The sequence below is a fragment of the Numenius arquata genome, chromosome 7, assembly GCF_964106895.1.
Source record: "Numenius arquata chromosome 7, bNumArq3.hap1.1, whole genome shotgun sequence".
NCBI classification, from domain to species: domain Eukaryota; kingdom Metazoa; phylum Chordata; class Aves; order Charadriiformes; family Scolopacidae; genus Numenius; species Numenius arquata.
Window position 1 is genome coordinate 15,294,078 of NC_133582.1, and position 20,519 is coordinate 15,314,596.

General features: G+C 35.4%; 1 protein-coding gene across 2 annotated transcripts in view; it reads left to right on the top strand.

Moving 5' to 3' along the window:
- The window catches only part of ARMC2 (armadillo repeat containing 2), a 59,801-nt gene that overhangs the window by 24,855 nt on the left and 14,427 nt on the right, over positions 1 to 20,519 (top strand). For both annotated transcript variants that reach the window (XM_074150417.1, XM_074150418.1), the window contains 6 exons: positions 3,517 to 3,609; positions 6,067 to 6,242; positions 7,487 to 7,589; positions 10,154 to 10,374; positions 13,810 to 13,955; positions 16,178 to 16,277. In XM_074150417.1, the coding sequence (XP_074006518.1) occupies positions 3,517 to 3,609; positions 6,067 to 6,242; positions 7,487 to 7,589; positions 10,154 to 10,374; positions 13,810 to 13,955; positions 16,178 to 16,277 (839 nt within the window). The remainder of the gene's footprint in view (positions 1 to 3,516; positions 3,610 to 6,066; positions 6,243 to 7,486; positions 7,590 to 10,153; positions 10,375 to 13,809; positions 13,956 to 16,177; positions 16,278 to 20,519) is intronic.

The window sequence follows — 20,519 nt, forward strand, 5'->3', positions numbered from 1 at the left end:
CCATCACTTTTTGTAAACTGCCAGAGTTGCACAGAAACTAGTGAAGATATGTCAAGCTGTATTAGGTAAAGATACAGATTCTGGATTGCCCTGTAGGGATCCATATTGCTAATTTTACGTAATGGATTTTAATTAATATTTCCTGATAGCTGGCATGTTTCATACATGGCAAGTGCATATTCGAGAGTCTGGTATGGAGACCTGAAGTTTCTACTCTGCTATTGTTATGCTTTATTACTATGTTCCCAGAACTGAGAAGTTGCATTATTCTGCATCGTTCTGGCGAAGGCTGTAATGTGCTCTGCTTTCATTTCCTTCAGAGGAGCTGAGACTATTTACCACATCATGGGAGTTAGTATTCTGTAGGGCTGTATTTTCTGTTTTATAAGCCTTTTAATTTATTTGCACTATGTTATTGGTGCTGTTGAAAAAACAATGTGTGTTATTAAGATTGTTTCTTTTTATATCTACTTTTTTAACATTATGTAGCTTCCTTAGTTTGTGCATATTTCAGCTTTAATCCCAGAATAAACACTGGGATAGCAGTGGAAATTCTCAATCATTTTTTCTCTATAGTGGGGTCCTGGGGGGTGTGTTCCTTTACGGATTATTTCTATTTTCTGATATGATTTGTGTTTATACTTTCACATTTTAGAGAGGAGGTAGACTGTTTTAATACTGATATATTCGTAGCCACTCAGTATTCCATGAAAAGGCTAGACATGATAAGTCAGGCAGTACACAGCTTTGAAAGCTCAGTGTTGCTAAGGCTCTTGTATTTACATGCTAAAAACAGCAACCAATAAATGTAGACTGATTAGTGATTTTTTTTTTTTTTGACCAGAATGCAAAGCTGTGGTTAAGACCTATGAAAAACTGAGACAACGAACTTCAACTTGCTGAATTCTTTTGCTTGAATATTTTTGCTGTAGAATTGTGATTTGCTCAATTAGAAGTTTCGGGACAGCTTCTGCAATATTTTAAATACATCTAGTGCCATAACTTTTCATCAGCACCTTAAAAATCTCCCAGGACTGAGACACATGCAAGTTTACAATTTATTAATGTTGCTTTTATTTATAATCATATATTTCCTATTCATTCTTATTGCTAGGATTAATATTGTTTAGTAAAAGCTGATTATTTTTTTTCCCCTAGTTATAAGAGATAATTGTTTAAAAAAATATGCCATTATGATTTTTAGGTTGCTATATTTTTCTGATGAATGTGAGACAACCACAGCAGAGTGGCACAAAAAAATCATTTTTTTTTGTTCTGAACTAAAAATCGAATGGCTTTGTTAATTTTTTTTTCTAGTGAGAAATTTGGTCATATCTGCAAATGCATGCATGAACTATTCTATTTCTTGTTTAATAAGCTTAAGCACGTGCTTAGTTAGAAAGTCAGTCCTATCTTTTCGTTTAAGAGAGGTAGTTACAAATTGGAAAGAACAGAAATAATTGAGTCAATATGTGGGTTTTGTGGCAGGAAGGAACAGCGCAAACTATTCTAGTGTTCTTATTTCAGCAGTGCTTTCATGTTATCCGGAGCAGAATTTTCACTTCATTGCAAATGCTGCATAGTGTTTTGTTAATTAAGCTACTCATCGATCTAAATAAAGCTATTAACTTATTTGATCTAGAAAATAAAAAAAGTCTGCAAAATAAGTAATAATAATATTACCTAATTATATTTACTAATATGTATATATGCACACACCAACAATGTATTTTTTGTAATAACATACTTACCAGTGAATTACTTATACAAAAATGCTGCCGTTTCATAATATGTTGAAATAGATATAATTGATCAGTTAATTCTGTGTAAAATATAGGTGGACAGCTAAAGTTAATACAGATACACAAAAAGAGTCTGGATTGTTTTTTTAAAGAGCAAGCTTTTAAAACAGAAAGTTTTTAATTGTTTCACTGGTCCAAGCAATGCTCAGTAGACAGTTATTTTTTAAGATCTGAGGTACTCAGATTCTCATGATGCAGACCTCTTAATATCAGTGTTCTCATGTAGTACAGTATTTTTTGTGTTTGGTAATGATGATGTAAAGAATTTACATTGTCATTTAAATGCAAGAGCTAGTAATGAACAGTAGGAGACACTTTGTAACAAATCTGTCACTTTAAAAAATGTATATATTCTAGTCTTAATGGCTTTCTTCATGTTACTTCGTGGAGTTGTGTGACTTTTACTTCCCTATTTTTTAAAAAAGAAAACAACAGCAAGCCAAACCCCATCTTTATAACAACAACTTTGCTTGCAAGATAAGGAGCTTAACCTAATCTTGAACTCCAAAAATATGCGTACACGCACCTCGTAAGCAATTGTTAGGTCCTTTAAAACTCAAGTTGTGTGGAAACTCTGGCTCTCCAGCTGTAGTGGGTCAACGGTCAAGACCAGAATTCTGTCAATTCACATAGTGCCAGGTGAATGTGAAAAGGATGTTCAGCAAGTCAGAATAATTCCTAGTGATGTTGCATCCATATGAAAGTCAATTCTGCAATCCATTTTTTAATAAATTGTGTTTCACCAACTCCTTTGTCCAATCTGAAAACAGATCCACACTCCCAGTCTTGTTTCCAGGAGAATTCCAGACTGCTGATTTTTTTTGTCTATCAATTTTTAACTTGATGTCTGTTGATGGACATTTTTTTGTCTTTTCTTTTCGAAGCAAAGTATTTAAAAAATGAAATATTTTTTGAAACTTCTCTTTGTGAATTGGATAAGGTTTCTGATAATGAGCAGTAGCTCTTTCTCAGTCACTGTGGAGGAAATTGGTGGCCAAGAAAACTAGGAGTTGGTTGCTTCAAGGCTTCTGACGAGTATTGGAGGCAAACCATCTTTCAGATGTCTGTAGTTTGCTATTGATTTCCCAAGATGCTGTGTGAGAAATTGTTTACCATAACAAAGAGTAGGAGGGAAACATGCATTTTACAAAAACGTAATCGAGAAGTTCTCAAAACTAATTGCATGTAGTCATTAGAATTGCTTACAGGATGTAATAGCTAACAAGACTGTATTTCCCTAACTGACCAAAAAGTCGTTTAACCAAGCTTAGTGTAATATTGTGCATGCGTACTAGATAAAATTGTAGGATCCTAGAGGATTGTCCGTAGTATGGATATTTTTTAACACAGAATAAGCTGTCACATGGACACAGAGCTGAAAAATAGTAAGACATGTTAATGTAAAAGTTATCATTACTTTCCAATTCAGCAATCGAATGAAACATTAATGTTGGCAAACAAAAACAAATCTAGGTTTACAGTACAGCTTTACATATCAAAACATTTATCCATCTAGTTCTGTTTCAAACTTATGTTTTTGAGAAAATCTAAATAAAACCAAAAGCTTGAGTAGATAGAATGACCCAGAATATAGCAAAATATCACGTTTTTAGACATTTTTCTGACTGGTGAATAACAGATTTGTAGCTATTTATTTGTGTAAAAGTTGAAACCTTCACTGAATATGTGCTTTTGTTTTGAATGTATTTTGAAGGCTCAGAGGATGAAACAAGAATAAATGAATCGGAAGACGAAGAAGTCTTTTGGCATATAAAGGTTCTACCAATTCTGCATGAACTGGAAAAAGGTGGGTAGCACTATTCTTGAAAGGGAGCATTTTCTGCACTATTTCCTGCAGGAAACATGGGTCTTAATTGTGTTTACTACAAACGAATAACAGTAGTTGGACTATGTAGTCTTTTATGCTTTTATACGTTCAGTGACTTTGCAGTGGAAAACTGGCCCGGGCAACTAGGTGGTCTCAAGGTGGCCCTGCCTTTTACAAGTGGTTAAAAGCGAGTGTCAAATTAGGGGACTGATTCTGTTTTATGGAATCTTTTGTAGTGTTCATTATAGCATGGTACGTATTAGCATATTTTTTTGCATAATTTTGCAGATGTTGATGAGTATGCAACACCTGTACAGTACTGAGTGATTCCCAAAATATATTATTATTTTAAAAAGACAGGATTCTCATTCCCACACCTGTCAGTGATGTGTAGACAAAGTGATCAGAAAATCTGAGAACAAACATGCAACTTCACATTTTCCTTGCTTAATACTAAGATTGTCAAATAGGAGCCACTGAGTTAAAGTTTTGCATAGTGAGATGTTCTTTATAGGTAAGCAAAATATTATTTAGAAGTAAAATATAATCATGTCTTTCCTTGTCATGAATTTTACTAAGGTAAATCAATTTTCGTGCCCCTTTTCCGCATTCTTTACTTGATTTGGTTAGTGTGTTGGGCTTGTTTTTTAGCTTTTTTGAAAACTTGATTATGGGTTAGTTTTTATAATAATAAATTAAATTACCTTTATAATAATAAATGAAATTCTCACCAGTTGACTGAATGTAGTACTACAAAAACCTTAAAGTTAAGAGTTTTGCTGCTTCTTGAATATTCACGCAGATTGTAATTGTATTGCATCGTTGCCTCCTGCAGCTGCATGTGACATTGCTTTATTTAGGATTTTACCGCACAATTTAAGTTTTTTCCTATAAAAATTAGTATTAGAGTTCCATAGTTTTAATGTTTTGAGTGGATCTGTTGTTAATTCAATATTTTTAAATTTTGTGTGCGGTCACTTGCTTCATACCTTTCAGCTAATTCTGTACATGTGCACTTAAGTCACAATTAGTTTTTTATATATTAATAGAAAAGCCTTTTTCTTCCCCTTTCTCCCATGAAAATACTTGCAGAAAGCTTTCCATTCAAAAATAAATCTGAAGTTTAACATGGAACTTAATTATTGTCTAAAATCTTACTAATATCATGTGCTTGAGATGTTTGTTATGTGACAAAAAAAAAAAAGAACCCCTCTTTTTCTAGTGGAGCAAATACTTTATTTTGTTACATTCCAGTACTCAAGGGAGGATAAGTTTCAAAAATGCCCCATTGGATGAGCGATGAATAATTTTTTTTGCTGTTAGTTTTGATGAAATGAAATGGAAACCTGATTTTGGTTCCTTGCCACTCCTATTTCACTGCTTACAGGAGCAGAGGGTTTATTTTGTTAAATTTTCTGTCATGATGGGAGTAGAAATGAAATAGTCATTGCTGTTCCTTGAGTATGATGATTGCAAATTGAGAGCTTCCAGGCACTGCTCAGCATGAGAGCTGGGTCCTTGAATCTGTCTACAGGTTTGGGGCCTTAGATATAATGGGTTTTTGTCACAATTTCCTGTCCATATATATTTCATCACAAGTACTTTGCCTTCTTCAGTATGACTCTATTTCAGCTGTGAAGCACATCCTGAGTAAACGCAGAGTTTTTACACGCAGTTTAAGTGGCTTTATACAGTGCTTTATTAGTGTCACCGTATAGACAAAAGCAAATGTAAGAAAAGAAAAAAAAAGCCCTCACTCCTAAATTTTAAAAATAGGCAAAACTTCCTTTTCCCTCTAAAGTAAACATGCACGTGATTCTGTTGTGTTGAGATGCAGATTTTGTAATAGTTTACCACAGGTTTTATTTTTGTATTTTTAAAATAGTGTCTAAGGGACTCGGGTTAGGAGGTAGATGACTTTTTTGTCAATAGGCCAACAGTCCACTCAAATATATCTTGCACCTCTACTATGCATTGGGGAGTTCTAATGAGTTTTATGTTCACTTGTTCTTAATCCCAGCAAGGTTTGATATATTAGATTATGTGTGTGGGCAGAAAAATATTCCCTAACTGTCTATTTTTCACATGTAATGTTTGGTGGAGCTCTTTAAAGAAATATATTCAGATTCACGGTTTCCTGGTAGATGTTTGGTCAATCTGATTATGAAGCATTAAAGGTGAGTTTCATTTTAGCTTAAGGTATTATTTTGGCTCTGATTTCTTGCCTTGAGTCTTCTTTTTGAAAGAGCAGAATAAAACTGTTTCTGAGGATCACATTATCATTTTAAGAGATTTATTGGGTGCCTTATTTTTGTTGTTGTGCAACCCATTCTTTATTTTCTTCTCCCGTGTCTTTGCCTATTGAGATACTCTGGAAAAGGTGGCACTGATAATTATTTTTTTATTTTTGTCTCCCTTCCCACGCCCTTCAAGTAGAAGACAACATAGAAAATCTTTGTCTAGCTTGCACCGAGCTCTATCAAGCCTTGAATGAAGGAAATATGCTTGGAAAAAGATTTAAAAGAAGAAGCGCGCTTCTGAAGATATTATATAAACTTGTAGACATTGATTCTGATCCACTTTGCCTGAAGCTGGCAAAGATCATTCTGGCTGTAAGTGTTTTAAAATACTGTTTGGTAGAATGTGAATCTCAAAATTGTGAATTACAACTTGCATTTAATTTTTCATTTCATACCTGTAAACTGCGTCTAAACTACCCCTTTCCTACCATATGGATACTAGTCTCTCATTTATCCAGACTGACACTTGTTGGAGCCTGTATTTGCAGAGAAATTATGTCTGGGGCAGGAAGAAAGGACACAAAATAGGATAACTAGTGGATGGTGGCAGGAATATTGCTTAAGTGTAGAAAAGAGACAGTGCCCTAAGATGGGATACACATGCAGGGAGTTAAACAAAACAATAATTTAAAAAATTACACATGGAAATGAAGCTTAGTTTTTGAATAATATATTGACCTTATTAAACACCTTTACCTGAAAATACCAAAACAGGGGTTTTTTTGGTGCTTTTGAACCTATTGGTTGAGGTTCTGCTAAGTATGTATGGACAGTCACTGGTGAAAGGATATTGGCTAACGTTGTGTTGTAGGCATTTTAGTAATGTGTGTGTGTGTGTGTTGGGAGGAGGAACTCCTTTAAGGTTGCATGTGTTGTCTTAATCAGAAGATATAATTATATATTCAGATACTGCACAGATGTTAAGTGGTGCTTATAAAAAAAAAAAAGTTATTACAGACATTATTCTATGGAATCCTTTAAAAATCATGAACAAGAGAAGAAATTGCCCTTGAAATGCAGAGAAGAGATTTGTCATTGTATTTTTAACACTTTTACTTCCCCTTCATGATCTCGCAATGACTATTAGTACATCAGAAGATCTTGTTTTCTGATATTTGAGAATAGCTTTCATTATGACATTTACTGTTGTGCTGGAGCTCTTTGTGGTATGGCCATAGATGCCAAACCAGTGAATCCTGTGCAGAATTTCTTTCTAAGAGTGAATTAGAGAAAAAAAAAAAAAAAAGGAAAAAAAAAAAGGTGCAAATTATTGATATACTATCAGTAGAAAATGCATGAAAAGTTGATATCTAATCTGTTATTTTAAAAAAAGTCAGCACAATTTGTTAAATAGAGCTTAAACTATCCAGGTTTGAGAGTCCTTTAATTCTGCAAACTTTTCAGTTTGGCTCAGTGTACTGTCAGGGTTTCAGCTGGAATTTAATAGGTCTGTGAGAATACAGGTTTGCCATGGTATCTGAACTTGTACAATGTTATGATGCATTTTTTTATGTAGATTTCAGTTGGGATTTGTATGTCTTTCCCTTTCTTTGCAGATGAAAGTGGATGGAAAAAATCTTCTCAGTGTTTGCAAGCTTGCATTTAAAATTTGCAGGAACGAAAAAAATGATAACATGATTCAAAATGATAGATTATTGGGTATGTATTCTGTTCTTGTCTATAAGTTACATGTTAAAATTCAATAGTTTGATCGTCTTTCAAGGAACATTCTCAGAGTTAACGCACTAAAAATTGCCTCCTAAGTCAAACTAACAGTCCATCTAGTCTGGTATTCTGTGTCTAATGGTGGCAATAGGGGATGCTGTTTAGGGAGAGAATGGAAGCCTACCTGTTTTCTGTGATTTGTTTCCTCTGTACTACCCCAGCATCTAAAATTGTTACATTCTATTAGGAACATTAGGTAGTGCATCCCTGCCTAATCCTTTTTAGTCTCTGTTTATAGATCTTTTGTTCATTAATTTGCCTAATTCCTTTCTGAACTTTCTGATTCTGTCTGCCTCTACAATCTCATAGAGCAACAAGTTCCAGCAGGTCTTTGTCTGCTGTTTTAAACCTATCTACTTTTCATCATACCCCTGCTTGTAGTTTTGCAGGATTTCGAAGTTTCTACATTCAGCTTACCCTCTATTTCATGATTTTTTTAAACCACAGTCATATCACATAACTCTGCCTTCTCCTCTTCAGATTGAGGCATCTCAGCCTTTTAGCTCTCTCTCTGAAAGGATACTCTGTCATTCTCTCACTTGTTTTAGTAGCCCTTCTCTATACCTTCTCCAATTCCAGTAGATCCTTTTTTGAGTTGTATAGAACAAAACTGTCTGTACAAGTCAAGATGTGTCCCCACCAAATTTTATAGAAGCTAAATAATGCTGTGTTACTGGCCATCATCAGGAATGAGATTGGGACTAATCATTGGCTTTTTTTAGCTGCTGCTGCACATTGAGCCAATGGTTTTGGAGAATTGTCAGCAACGGCTCTAAGAACTCTTCCGTGATTTTAAACTGTATTTGTGTGATCTACACACACCTTGCAAATATGAGAAATATGAAAAAAATGACAGTCTATGAATGATACTCAGTATCAATTGATGGTAATTCCTTTCATTAAAACTTCATTATGTTTTATTAACATAGATCTTGAACTTGCAAGCATTTATTGAATAAATGCATATGTGTATATCTGCTACGTAACAATAATGCATATGTTAAAGTATATCTACTTAAACAGATGAGAGTATTGATGGTCTTAAAGTTTAATATGTGAGTGTTGTCATAAATAAAGACCAGATAAGCCTTTCCAGTAGTAAGATCAACAGGAAAGGACTTGGAGAAAAGAGAATAGGTCAGATATCTCAACTGACTTTGGATACTGAAAACTACAGTTTTGTAGAGATTAGCATCGTACAAAAATCTGGAGAAGTTGAGTGGCTATGTCCGTGTAAGCATTGTTGGTTTTTTTTTCCTCTCTTTTCCATCTTCGCTCACTTTTCTTTCACTTGCTCTTCTTTCCCTGTATTTTAAAAAATAGCAAAGGAAGGAATGTTTTTGTTAGGGTTTTGTTTGTTTACTCACTCTTTATGTTTGGACCCACCTTATCCAGGCCAAAGACATGAAGCTTGCTTATCATCATAATCATCCAGATTTTTGTTGCATTCACTAGGTTATAGGTTCAATTTCTTTTTTGTTCTCTGGCCCTGTGAACTATTTATGTGCAGTGGAGCACCCCCAGAAGAACAAATAAATTAACCGTTCATCTCAAAACAGACAACTACTGTTCAAGACCCTGTTTGATACTGAGCAAAGAAGGGACCTGAAACTGTTTTTTCACATTGCCACAAGCCAAGTGATTTAACTGACCGCTAGGCACTTGATGAGGGTGAGAGTTTGGCCAAGAGCCTAGAGTCTGTGTACTTCATCCATATATACCCATATACTTGAGTTGAGACAGAAAAGAATTTAGAAATTTCTTAAGTTTAATGAGATGGGAAAATGTTTTTATTCAACTGGATGGAACACAGGAAGCAGAAGTAAATATCAGTTCCAATCAGTTACTAGAAATTCAAAAGTATAAATTTGGTTAGGATTACTTATTTATTGAAGATACACCCATCAAATTCAGAATGTCTCAATTTGACTGTAAGAGATACACCGGGCTTGTGGTAACAACTGTTAATTTTAACATTTCAGATATCTGACGCTGGTAGCATAAAGCAAAACCTTTTCAGTAACTTTACCTACATAAAAAGTAAATCTATAAAGGCTACAAACAGACTTCAAATGTGAGATTTGAATTAGACACCTGTGCTTTTTAGTGCTCCATTTGAGATGCTTTAAAACGTTTGATTTTTAAAGGAAGTAGTGTTAATAAACCTCTTTAGAATATCTCAAGTTTAGTACACAAAATTCCAGGCACACACAATCACTTTTGCAAATCTTGACTGCGAATTTCAATGATTGCTGCTATGTGTTTACAACTGCTGCTGGTTCTTGAAGCCTGGGAGAACAAAAGTCAAGCCCATTCTCTTATTCGTCAATAATTGTTTCTTGGTTTCTATCCAAATGCTCAATTTTTCTACCCCACTTATTAGAAATGTAAGAGTTCAATCAGAGTTTTGTTCCCCAATTGTTAATCTCTTTAATGACTGGACTGTGTCAAATATAAATGTTAATACTAGGCTTTCTGAAAAATCATTTTCCTTGTAGATTGTTTGTTGGAGGTCCTGAGAACTGAAGATCTACAAAAAAACAGTGAAGCTCTCCTGTATTGCATGGGAGCTATAAAATGCATGTCTGGAAATGCAGTACTCCTTAATGAAATGGTCAACAAAGGAGCTGTTGAAATGTTTCTGCAATTAATGAAGCAGATTAATAATATAAAAGAAAATGACACGTATTTCTCCAACTTGGGCCACTTACTAGTCCAGGTTAGCATTTACTTTTATTTCTAAAAGTACACACTTCAAGGGCAAATTAAAAATCTAATTAGAGGAGATAGGCTAACCCTGTGTGCCACTGAGAGAGTTGTACCTGTATTTGAATAGACTTCTTTTTAAGATGTTTACATGAATTTTTTCAGGACCTAAAATTAATTACCATAGATATTTTTGTGTAGCCAACTTTAAAGGCTTTAGAAATATTGAAGTTAATAGAAATATTTTTAGGTACCTAATAAAACCAGTCATTATTATCTCTGCTGTTTTCAGTATAACTGGAAGTGTAGCAAAACTATTTTGTACCGTTTAAAGAGACTGGCTGTTTCTAAGAAGGCCTCGAGTATTTTGTGGAGAAATCAATACTGATGACTGTCTCTTATTGAAGTTGCTGTTCAACTTGCTTTTGTTCTTTTCTCTAGTAGTACAGATACTTTATTTTTCTTCCTCTCATGAGAAAAGAAGTGATTCCTGCTTCTATGGAATTCCTGTGTGACTTTCTCTTACCAGTTTCTTCAACAAATCTACATTAATGTGCACCATTTCTTCCATGTGGGTTAATTGTCCAGTCATCATAGGCAGATGTAGGAATAGTTCTGTTTTCAGGGTTATAGTATTGAAGAAAGTTTCTTCTGTGATTCACGCCTTCAGAATAAAAGAAGTTTTTGTTGCATACTGTAACTTGCAGCAAAAGTTCAAATATCCAGTGACATACAGAAATAATGAATGAATAAATATGAGTCTTCAGGAATAGAGAGCAAATTATATTGGAGGAGAAAAACACCTTTAAATAGGTGCAGTGGTTTCTGAGGGAGGCTCTGTCATCTCTGAATCTTAAAAACTGAAGTATCTCAGTTAACTGGGACCAACTTTTCATTCTTTAACCGTGTAATTGCACAATCACCAGATGGCAGTGTTACACATAAACTTGCCAGGCCATTTTTATGGGAATCCCTCTCTGATTTCTTCATTGTTACACAATGGATTTTATGCAGAATTCCCACAATACAATAATAAATTTTTTTGTAATAATAATTATTTTTCCTTAACAGAGGACATGAAACCACGGGCATCTTCGACTCAATTTATGTTGCTTTACCTAATAGTCTGATTATATGAAATATGGTAATGCTTATTCAAAAGCCAAGGCTTTTGAAATGTCACTGACAAGACTTAACGAGTACTCCGTGTTCCCTAATTGAAAAGCACTCAAATGTCTTCTCCTTTAAAAATAGCATTTGTCTGCTGTTAAATTTTCTGTTCGGGTGAATTTGATCTTTCACATGGCAACATAAGGATTAGGACTGTTGGGGATTACTTAGAGCCAATTGTTGTGCATTTCTCCCTGAATCATGGTGTCTGCTTGAAGCAATAAGAATATCTCTTGAATTCATCTGCTGTCTAGCTAGCTTCTATTATTTTTTAATTTGTACTCTTCAAATTTCACTTGTGTACGCTGTTATTTTGTGGATATATACTTCTATCGACTTCTGAATTTCATTGTCTCGCACTTTTAAGTGTATGTGTTATTTTGGATTGCTTTTCCTCTCCAACCTGTCTTTGTCTGAGGATACCTCTTGATAGAATTTAGTGCTGGAGAATTTTGAACCGCCTAACTGTCTCAGGCAGTGAAAAATGTTACTCTCTTTTTGGAGACCTCTGCACCTTTATCTATTGATAAAGATTTTATTATTTTCTTTCATCATCTAATATGTAAGTCTCTTTGCTGCAGTGAAAGCACTGATCTAGGTTTGAACAACAATTTTAATATGTGGTTTATCCTTCATTTTCTTTGTTGTGAAATTTAGCTAGAGCTCAACAAACATCATTCTAGGCTGACTGTGAACATCTTGTATGTGAGCCCTGAATGGAGTCTTCTGTGGAATTTTTCCACCAAAACTTTTGAATAGCAAAATGTTGGATCAGAATATTTTAATTTAGAAATATTCCTCCAATATCTTGTTGATTTTTGAAGCATTGGGACTTGTGAAAGAATGCATATATGAAATTTTATTTTTTGCAGTTGTTTAGTTAAAATAACAAAAAACTTTGTGTGTCATCTTAAAATATAAGCAATATGAAGCAAATGGCTTCCATAGGTTCCATTTTGGTTTCTTCTGAATATAGTAGTCATTTCATATTTAGTGCTGAAGTTAAATCCATTCGCATATCACATTCACATTATCACATATTTTTTTTTCCTTCTGTACCTTGCCTTATCCATTTTGATGCATTATTCCTTCTCCTATTGGTCCATTATGGAACATCGTGTGGTAACTGAAGACACGTACACTTTTGTCAAATTTGTTGAAGTAGGACAGCAAATTTGAAAGCTACTGGAGAATGGGCAGACTAGTGCATAGAATCCTATGAGCAAAAGCTCCTTAAACACAACTTAGCCTGCTCTTTGTCTGATTTTTCCTTTAAAATTAGAAATTGCATATCACTGGACAAGCAGTCCAATTCAGAGATAAAATACTTAATTTCTGGTGGTTTTTGTGATTACAAAATTTGAACAGACAGTCTTTGTGCCTCGTTAAACTACATTTAAAACTAAATTGAAGTTAAATATTTTGCTCTTAGAGTAAGGAAAATTTGAAGAATTCCCATATTCACATTAGATTAAATGACTTCACATTAATTTTATAGTAAGTTCTGGTTTAGGTCAACAGTTAATTTACATGTCATTGCCTGTCTGGCTTTGGCATTTGAATACCTTTACCTTGGAAGACAACCAGAACTTTTCAAAATATGCAGTACCCGATTCATTTTGCATATCTGCAAGTGATAGACATTGTATGCTTAAAACTCCTTGAAATTGAACAGTGTTGTCTGAAAATATTTTGTTTTCTCCAAAATAAACTTGAGGACTTAAGCTTTTCATTTTTATAGTGTTCGAATAGCGAGTTTCTCTTGATCTTGATTAACTTTTAATTTTTTTAATCAAAATAAATGTTGTCTTTTCATCTTAGTTTGCAACTTATAGTTATTATCAAAATTTGTATTATATATCAGTATTAATTTTCAAGACTTAAATGTAAATTTGCAAAATCAGAAATTATGCAAAAATCACTTTGAACTATCCACAGCATTTCACCTAATTTCCAACTGGTATATGGTTGTGTAGGTGCATATGAGATTTTGAAACATATGAAAGATCACATTTCCCTCAAAAAAGGAGGTTACATGCAGGCAAAGACCTGTATCAATCTTTCATTTCCAAACAATTATTTCAAGATACACCATTTTGTTACTTACCCATTTCCTGTTATAATTTATTGGTAGATACATACCTGCAGAATGTCCACAGGGCATTCAGACTGCCTTACACGTTATAAACGAGATCTGACCTTTATTAAATTTTCAAAACAGTGTGGATTCTGTTGTAAACGGCTGTGATTAATAAGTCTTTAAATATTCTATATGCAGGTGACAGCTACTTTGCGAAACGTGGCTAACTTACCTCCGGCAAGATGCCAGCTCGTTTGCAGTGGCGCAGTCTCTGAGCTCTGTGTGGCGCTAGAGCAGCGTATGAACGATAGGGACGTCTGCACCTATATTGTCAGGATATTCAGGTACGTATAGAACACGGTGCTATTTCTGCATGCAGTCGGGTCAGTGTTACTGCTTCAGTGACCTCAAAGAGGGCAGGATCAAGCACTAAAATTGGAAGTTTTACATTGAATTGTTTTTTGGTTTTTTTTTAAAGCTCTATGTAGTTTTTAATGATTTTGTATGATAATAGTGTCTATTGATACTGATAGAATTGTTTAATTGTAGCCATACAAAGTTGGATTCATTGTCCCTGCGAAAAGTCCTTTATTGTATTGTCTCATTCTTTGATCCCACAGATTCTGAGTGAGATTTTTAAAGTACCATTTCTTATATTTTAAAGCTGCAGAAATTATTAAGTATTTATTAATTCTATTTTAGGTCATGTTTTAAAAATATGCATGAAAGAAATTACACAGGCTTAAGTTATATCCAGGACTGTGTATTGTGAAATAAAATACAAAAGAGAAAATGTGGTCAGTGTTCATTGCTCTGAGCTGTCAGAATGCTTGAGGAGATGAGTCTGTGGGATCAGGGCTTGAGTGTGCAGATGGAAACATTGAAAGAATCTCAGTTTTCTGAGCAGCTCAGCGGCTATTTCCCAAGATGTACTTTTTAAAGGGAGATCAGTATGAGTGAATCACCCAAAAAAATCCTTTAGTAGTCTGAATAGTTCCTCAGTCAAAAATCTTCCAGTTACCAAGCACCAGCTTGCAATATCCAACGCTAAATGAGCTTGCAGACAATTTAAGGATTTTGAAGAAGTTGTGAAATTAACGGTTGGTGATTTCAGGAGGAGCTGGGTTATAAGCACAATTTATGAACGCTGTTCTGGATGAATTATTTGCTGTTGCTGCTTTGTTATTGTATTGAGTCATGTTGCCTGTGGCTCCATGTTCATTGAGATTCTGCTATGGACTTCTCTTTTTGTTCTGCCCCTGCAAATTATCCATCACATTCTCCTTGCTAGATGAGATCGGGTTGTGCTTTGAAGAGCGGATACTTAAGGGACTGTCATTCCTTCCTCTCCACAGCAAAAACCAGGCAAATCTGGTCCTTGCTGTTCGTGCTACCTCTAAAGCATGTAAATTGCTTCCCCAATTCCATGCCACCTTGTCCTCATCTGTCTCTCTAATTTTGTTCCTAAAAATGAGTTGAGTTCTAGCAATGATTACAGCACTTTGAGCATATTTACTTCTTCTAAGGAGAGAGCATTTTTTCTACTTGGAAAATGCCATGAAAAGTGGGGTAATGGGTTTGTAATTAAATGTAATCGATATTTACACTGTAATTCTGACAAGGACATTTACTTGATCTAGAATTCGGTATGGAGCAAAAGTAATTTGTCTTATTTAAAGTTTCCTACTGCTTCAATTTTTTTCTTAAGTTTAGTGAACTGCATGCTCCGAGGATACAAATTAGCCATAAAATCAATTTAATTAGCTTCCTGGAAATTGCAGTCACAAAATAAAATATTATACTATGCAGTACAAAGCACAGATTTGAATTTTGTTTTGTCTTCTAGTAATACAGAATAATTAGTCTTTTCTCTCAGTCAGAAGTTCTTTGTAGAGAATATGTTCAATCTATTCAGATTACTCAATCCTCTAAGATTGTAAGTCTTGCTGGAATTGGTTGTAATTGAACATCGACACAGATATTTGCTGGCTTTGACTACATGGGAAGTAAGAGGTTACTCTAGTTTGTTCTATTATTGCAGTATTTCTGGTATGACCAAAGCATGTCCAATTCTCTATTTTTGTAACCGTCAAGGTGAGCAGTGTAGGACCGGAGCAGCTGTTAGGGAATACGCAGAGATAAAATCTCCATGTTTGCTGGTGAGAGACGGGTTCTGTTAGAGCTGTCTCTGGACTAAATGAGAGGTGCATTAGGAAGGGACCCTTTATTTCATCTACTGTCTGACTTCCCATGTCATCTTGAAATTACAGTTCTCGCATTTAAGGCTAAGAAGTGCTAGTGTTAGCATACCCGGCCATATGGCAAGCAGGTTGGGAAGCTCCTTATGTTCTCTTCTTCCCGTATTTCACTGTGGCAAGGACAGCAAGACTTCTGTTCTGCTCTTATCTAACTGTGTATGCTTCTACTGGAAGTCAGAGTATTGGCATTCATTTCATTTGTTGGAAAATACAGTTCTGAGAGTCAAAAGCAGAGTGATTTTTAAAAAAAATCTTCTGTGGAAAAAAGTGCTTTCATTCATTTATATTTTATTTTTATACCTTTGTAGCAAACTTTCTTCCTGCAATGACTTCTGTGCAGCTTTAGCAGACTGCTCCAGATGTTACATCTTATTTTTAGCCCTACTAAACAAACACCAGAAGCAGCAGGTCAGTTTTTTCATCTCTTGCTTTTTATATATTAATCCTCTGATATGTCTGTGTATTATTGTGTATAAGCTTGTTTTCAGTGACCTACTTTTATGCATTTACCAAATAAAAATTTTAAATTGTTGACAGCATTTCTAAGTAGTAAATAATTGAAATGAAATAATTTAGATTAAAAATTCAAAGCAATACAGAGGACAGAGAGTTGATTAACTTGTCTGTCCTTTTTGCATGTGTAGAAAGTCTTTTGAGTACTTAATTATTTTTCTTAGTTTTAAAAACTAGTTTTAAAAACTTCAAATTTATTTGAATATTTTGTAGTAGGAAATCATTGGGATTTCTCCTCCCCTCCTCTGCTGCAAAAGAAGTGTAAAATTTCTAGAGTTAAGCAATTTGAAAGCAGAGGAAAATTTGTTCTTTGATAATTGCATAAGGTATCGGAATGTATCTCTCCTCTACCAGAGAAAACCATATGCCTAGAGTACTGTATTTGGAACATTCACCTAGAAATAAATGTTTAGAGTTTGTCAAAATGCCTCGTATTATGAAGTAACATTTTAAGAGTATACTTGCTACCAATTTCATTAGAACTTCAAGGGTCAGGTGTTGCTCTATTGTCCTGCTACATCAATAGTGATTTTTCCTATGTTTGCGGGAGCACCGGCCTTTGGGAGTTTGGTGCAGGATCACAGTTTTAAAGAGTAAGAGTGGAGTGCCCCATGTATCGCAAATTACTCAGCTCTATTGCTAGGTAAGATTTAAGATGGAAATAATTTTTATGTAAAGCATAGGTGCTCAAAGGTGGAACAAGGTTTCAAAACATAGAACATTGAATCACATTAAGATTATTCTTAAAAGTAAGGAATTTTCTTGGCTACTCCAGCATCTAAACTAGCTTGAGGTCATTTAGTTAACCTATACAATCTATCTCAGGGTTAGTAATTCCTGGAGAATTATTGGAAGGAGGGCTTTTGTGCTGCTATTGTTAAAGGCAGTTAGTGAAGGTAACTAGATCAGCTATGCTAAACAATCTATTCTTTCTCTTGCCAAATGCAAAAATAATTTCTCCCTTTCCTGTTTACCTGCATCTCTGTTTTCTGTGATAATACATCTGGAAGAGGAAGAAATATTCAGTTGTTTTTATCGTTCTAAATGTCTGTTGATTGACATTTCTGTAGCATATCTGAGTATTTCTAGGTTCGGGCTGCTCTTGCATTGTATAGTCTTCAAAGACACTTTAGTAAAATACAATGTAAACACTATGTAAATAATATGAGAAGTATCAAAGGCATGATATTTGACTAGATTTATAGTTATTTTTCCTTGTGAGCACCATATTAAAATACAACAAATGACAGTGCTAGGAATAAGGAGCTTAAATTGAGTAACATCTTCCTCTCAATATTCATCTGTAATTTTAAGGGGAACTTTCCTAGGCTCCTGACATAATAGCTTTGTGTCATAATGAATCATAGGCTCATAAACAATTGTAGACTCGTTGTCAGGTAGTGTTCAGAATTTAGATTCTCATTTGTCTAATTTATTAAGAGGTTCCTAAAATGTATCTTTCTTCACTAGATTTGCATTGCTTTTTCTGTTAAACTGTCAGTTGTTTTATCAAAATACAAATTAGTAAAGAAATAGCTTGTGTATTAAAAAAATTATTATGTTGTGATGAATATATATGCAGTGTCTTCAGAATATTTATTTCTTACTGCAGTTTTTAACCAAGCATGCAACTGTCAGTTGTCAGCCTAGTGAATCCCTGCAGAAACAAGAAGAGGGACATGGATAATGTAAAGCACCACTTTTTCTGTAGTATATAATAAACACTTGAGCTGTGAGGAGTGCAAACATTTTTCCTGAGGTGTAGTTGGCACTGCTAATCTTTCTTTTAAAATGCTGACAGCTAGTGTCTTATAGAGTGAGTTGGTATGTGTTGAAAAGAAAACAAGTAACAGCAGTGTGAGTAAAATTGTCTGTTGTAGGAAGAAGTAGCAAAAAGGAGAATAAATCAGTATTAATAACTCAAAGCATTAAAAATCCTCAGGACTTGGACCTCCATCTTTCCTGTAGGCCTTGTTTAAGTACTGGAAGGCTGCTATAAGGTCTCCCTGGAGACCAGGCTGAACAACCCCTCTGATCATCTTTGTGGGCCTCCTCTGGACCTGCTCCAACAGGTCCATGTCCTTCTTGTGCTGAGGACTCCAAAGCTGGACACAGTAGTCCAGGTGGGGTCTCATGAGAGTGGAGTAGAGGGACAGAATTACCTCCCTTGGCCTGCTGGCCACACTTCTTTTGATGCAGCCCAGGATGCGGTTGGCTTTCTGGGCCGTGAGCGCACATTGCTGGCTCATGTTGAGCTTCTCATCCACCAACACCCCCAAGTCCTTCTCCTCAGGGCTGCTCTCAGTCCATTCTCTGCCCAGCCTGTATTTGTGCTTGGGATTGCCCTGACCCAGGTGTGGGACCTTGCACTTGGCCTGGTTGAACTTAATGAGGTTTGCACAGGCCCACCTCTCAAGCCTGTCCAGGTCCCTCTGGACGGACCACACAGCTTGGTGTCATTAGCAAACTTGCTGAGGGTGCACTCAGTCCCCCTGTCCATGTCACCAACAAAGATGTTGAACAGCACCGGTCCCAGTGAGGAGCACCACTTGTCACCGGTTGCCCCTTAGACATCAAGCCATTGACTGCAACTCTTTGAGCACGACCAATCCAGCCAATTCCTTATGTACCAAGTGGTCCATCAAATCCGGTTTAAGGACAAGGATGTTCTGTGTCAAAGTGTCACATGCTTTGCACAAGTCCAGGTAGATGAATTCACATTTCTCTTCCCTTACCCACCAATGCTGTAATGCCGTCATAGAAGGCCACCAAATTTATCAGGCACAATTTGCCTTTAGTGAAGCCATGTTGACTGTCACCAGTCACCTCCTTATTTTCCATGTGCCTTAGTGTGGTTTCCAGGATGATCTGCTCCATGATCTTGCCAGGCACAGAGGTGAGACTGACTAGCCTTAGTTCCCCAGGTCTTCCTTTTTTCCCTTTTTAAAAATCAGGGTTATGTTTCCCCTTTTCCAGTCAGTGGGAACTTCACCAGAACTTCATCATGCTTTACGCTGAAAGGCGGGTGCACTTTAATTGCCAAGATAAATGCCTGTCAAGTTCCTTGATTCAGCAGGTACATCGGGTACCTTTGCTACTAGGGCAGTGCACGGAATAAAGTTTCAGCAGTAGATAAGCAAAGAAATCTTTCATATCAAGTGTGATCAAATGTGTATGTTCCAGTTGTCAGAAAAATAAGAGTTAAATGCTGATGTAGTATATGGTGCCATTACCACTTTAAAACCAAGGATGTCACAGTTTCTTCACAGATTGGAAGCAAAGAAAAAAATCAGTTCTCCTTCTTGAGCTTTTCTTGATATATTTCTTCAAATTTGTTTGTATCAGTGAAGCTGTGTGGTCTCATATATAACCTTCCAGTCAGGTTTGGGTACACTCTCTGGACAGCATGTCTCACATGAATGCCTCGTTATAAAAAGATGAAATAACTGAGTGTAATTCCTATCTTTAATCTAAATTGGTTTTTTGGCATACATGTTAAAACCTCTGTATTACATAAATCAGTCTGATAAACGTAGTGTTTCTGTAAGTGTGCAAGAACATGTGAAATTCCATATGCAGTTAATACTCCAAACATTTGGAGATGCAGAATAATCTCATTTATTATACTGGTTTTTTCGTTATGTACAGAAAGGTCCGTGGGCCTTGTGCAGGTTTAGTCTTGCAAGCAGTTTCAAAGTGTCATTCATCTTCACATGTATTTCTTTGCACAGCAATTCTAAGCTCATGTTTCTTACTTTTGCAGTGCTTCCTCTATGAGCATTTAAAAAAATATAGCCAAAAATAATACAAACCTTTGAGTATTATACTACTCAGGAGAAGTTGTACCAGGTTTTCTCTTTGACTCTGCTAGTTAAATTTTCACTGGAAGATAATGAAACTTCAGTAATATGCTATTAAAACCGGATGTGCTTAGCTAAAAAGAAGTATTTTATAAGTTTGTTTTGCTAGCCTGTAGGTGGAAAGCACAGTTGAGATCACACTTCTCAAAATATCAGTTGATTGCTGTACGGTACCTGTTTGTCTGTTTTCTGATTGGGTAGAGCTGTTGCTGGGCTGATACTGTTTTGACCAAAATTAGAAAGTCAATATAAACGAGTCAAACTAGACTGCCTGCTT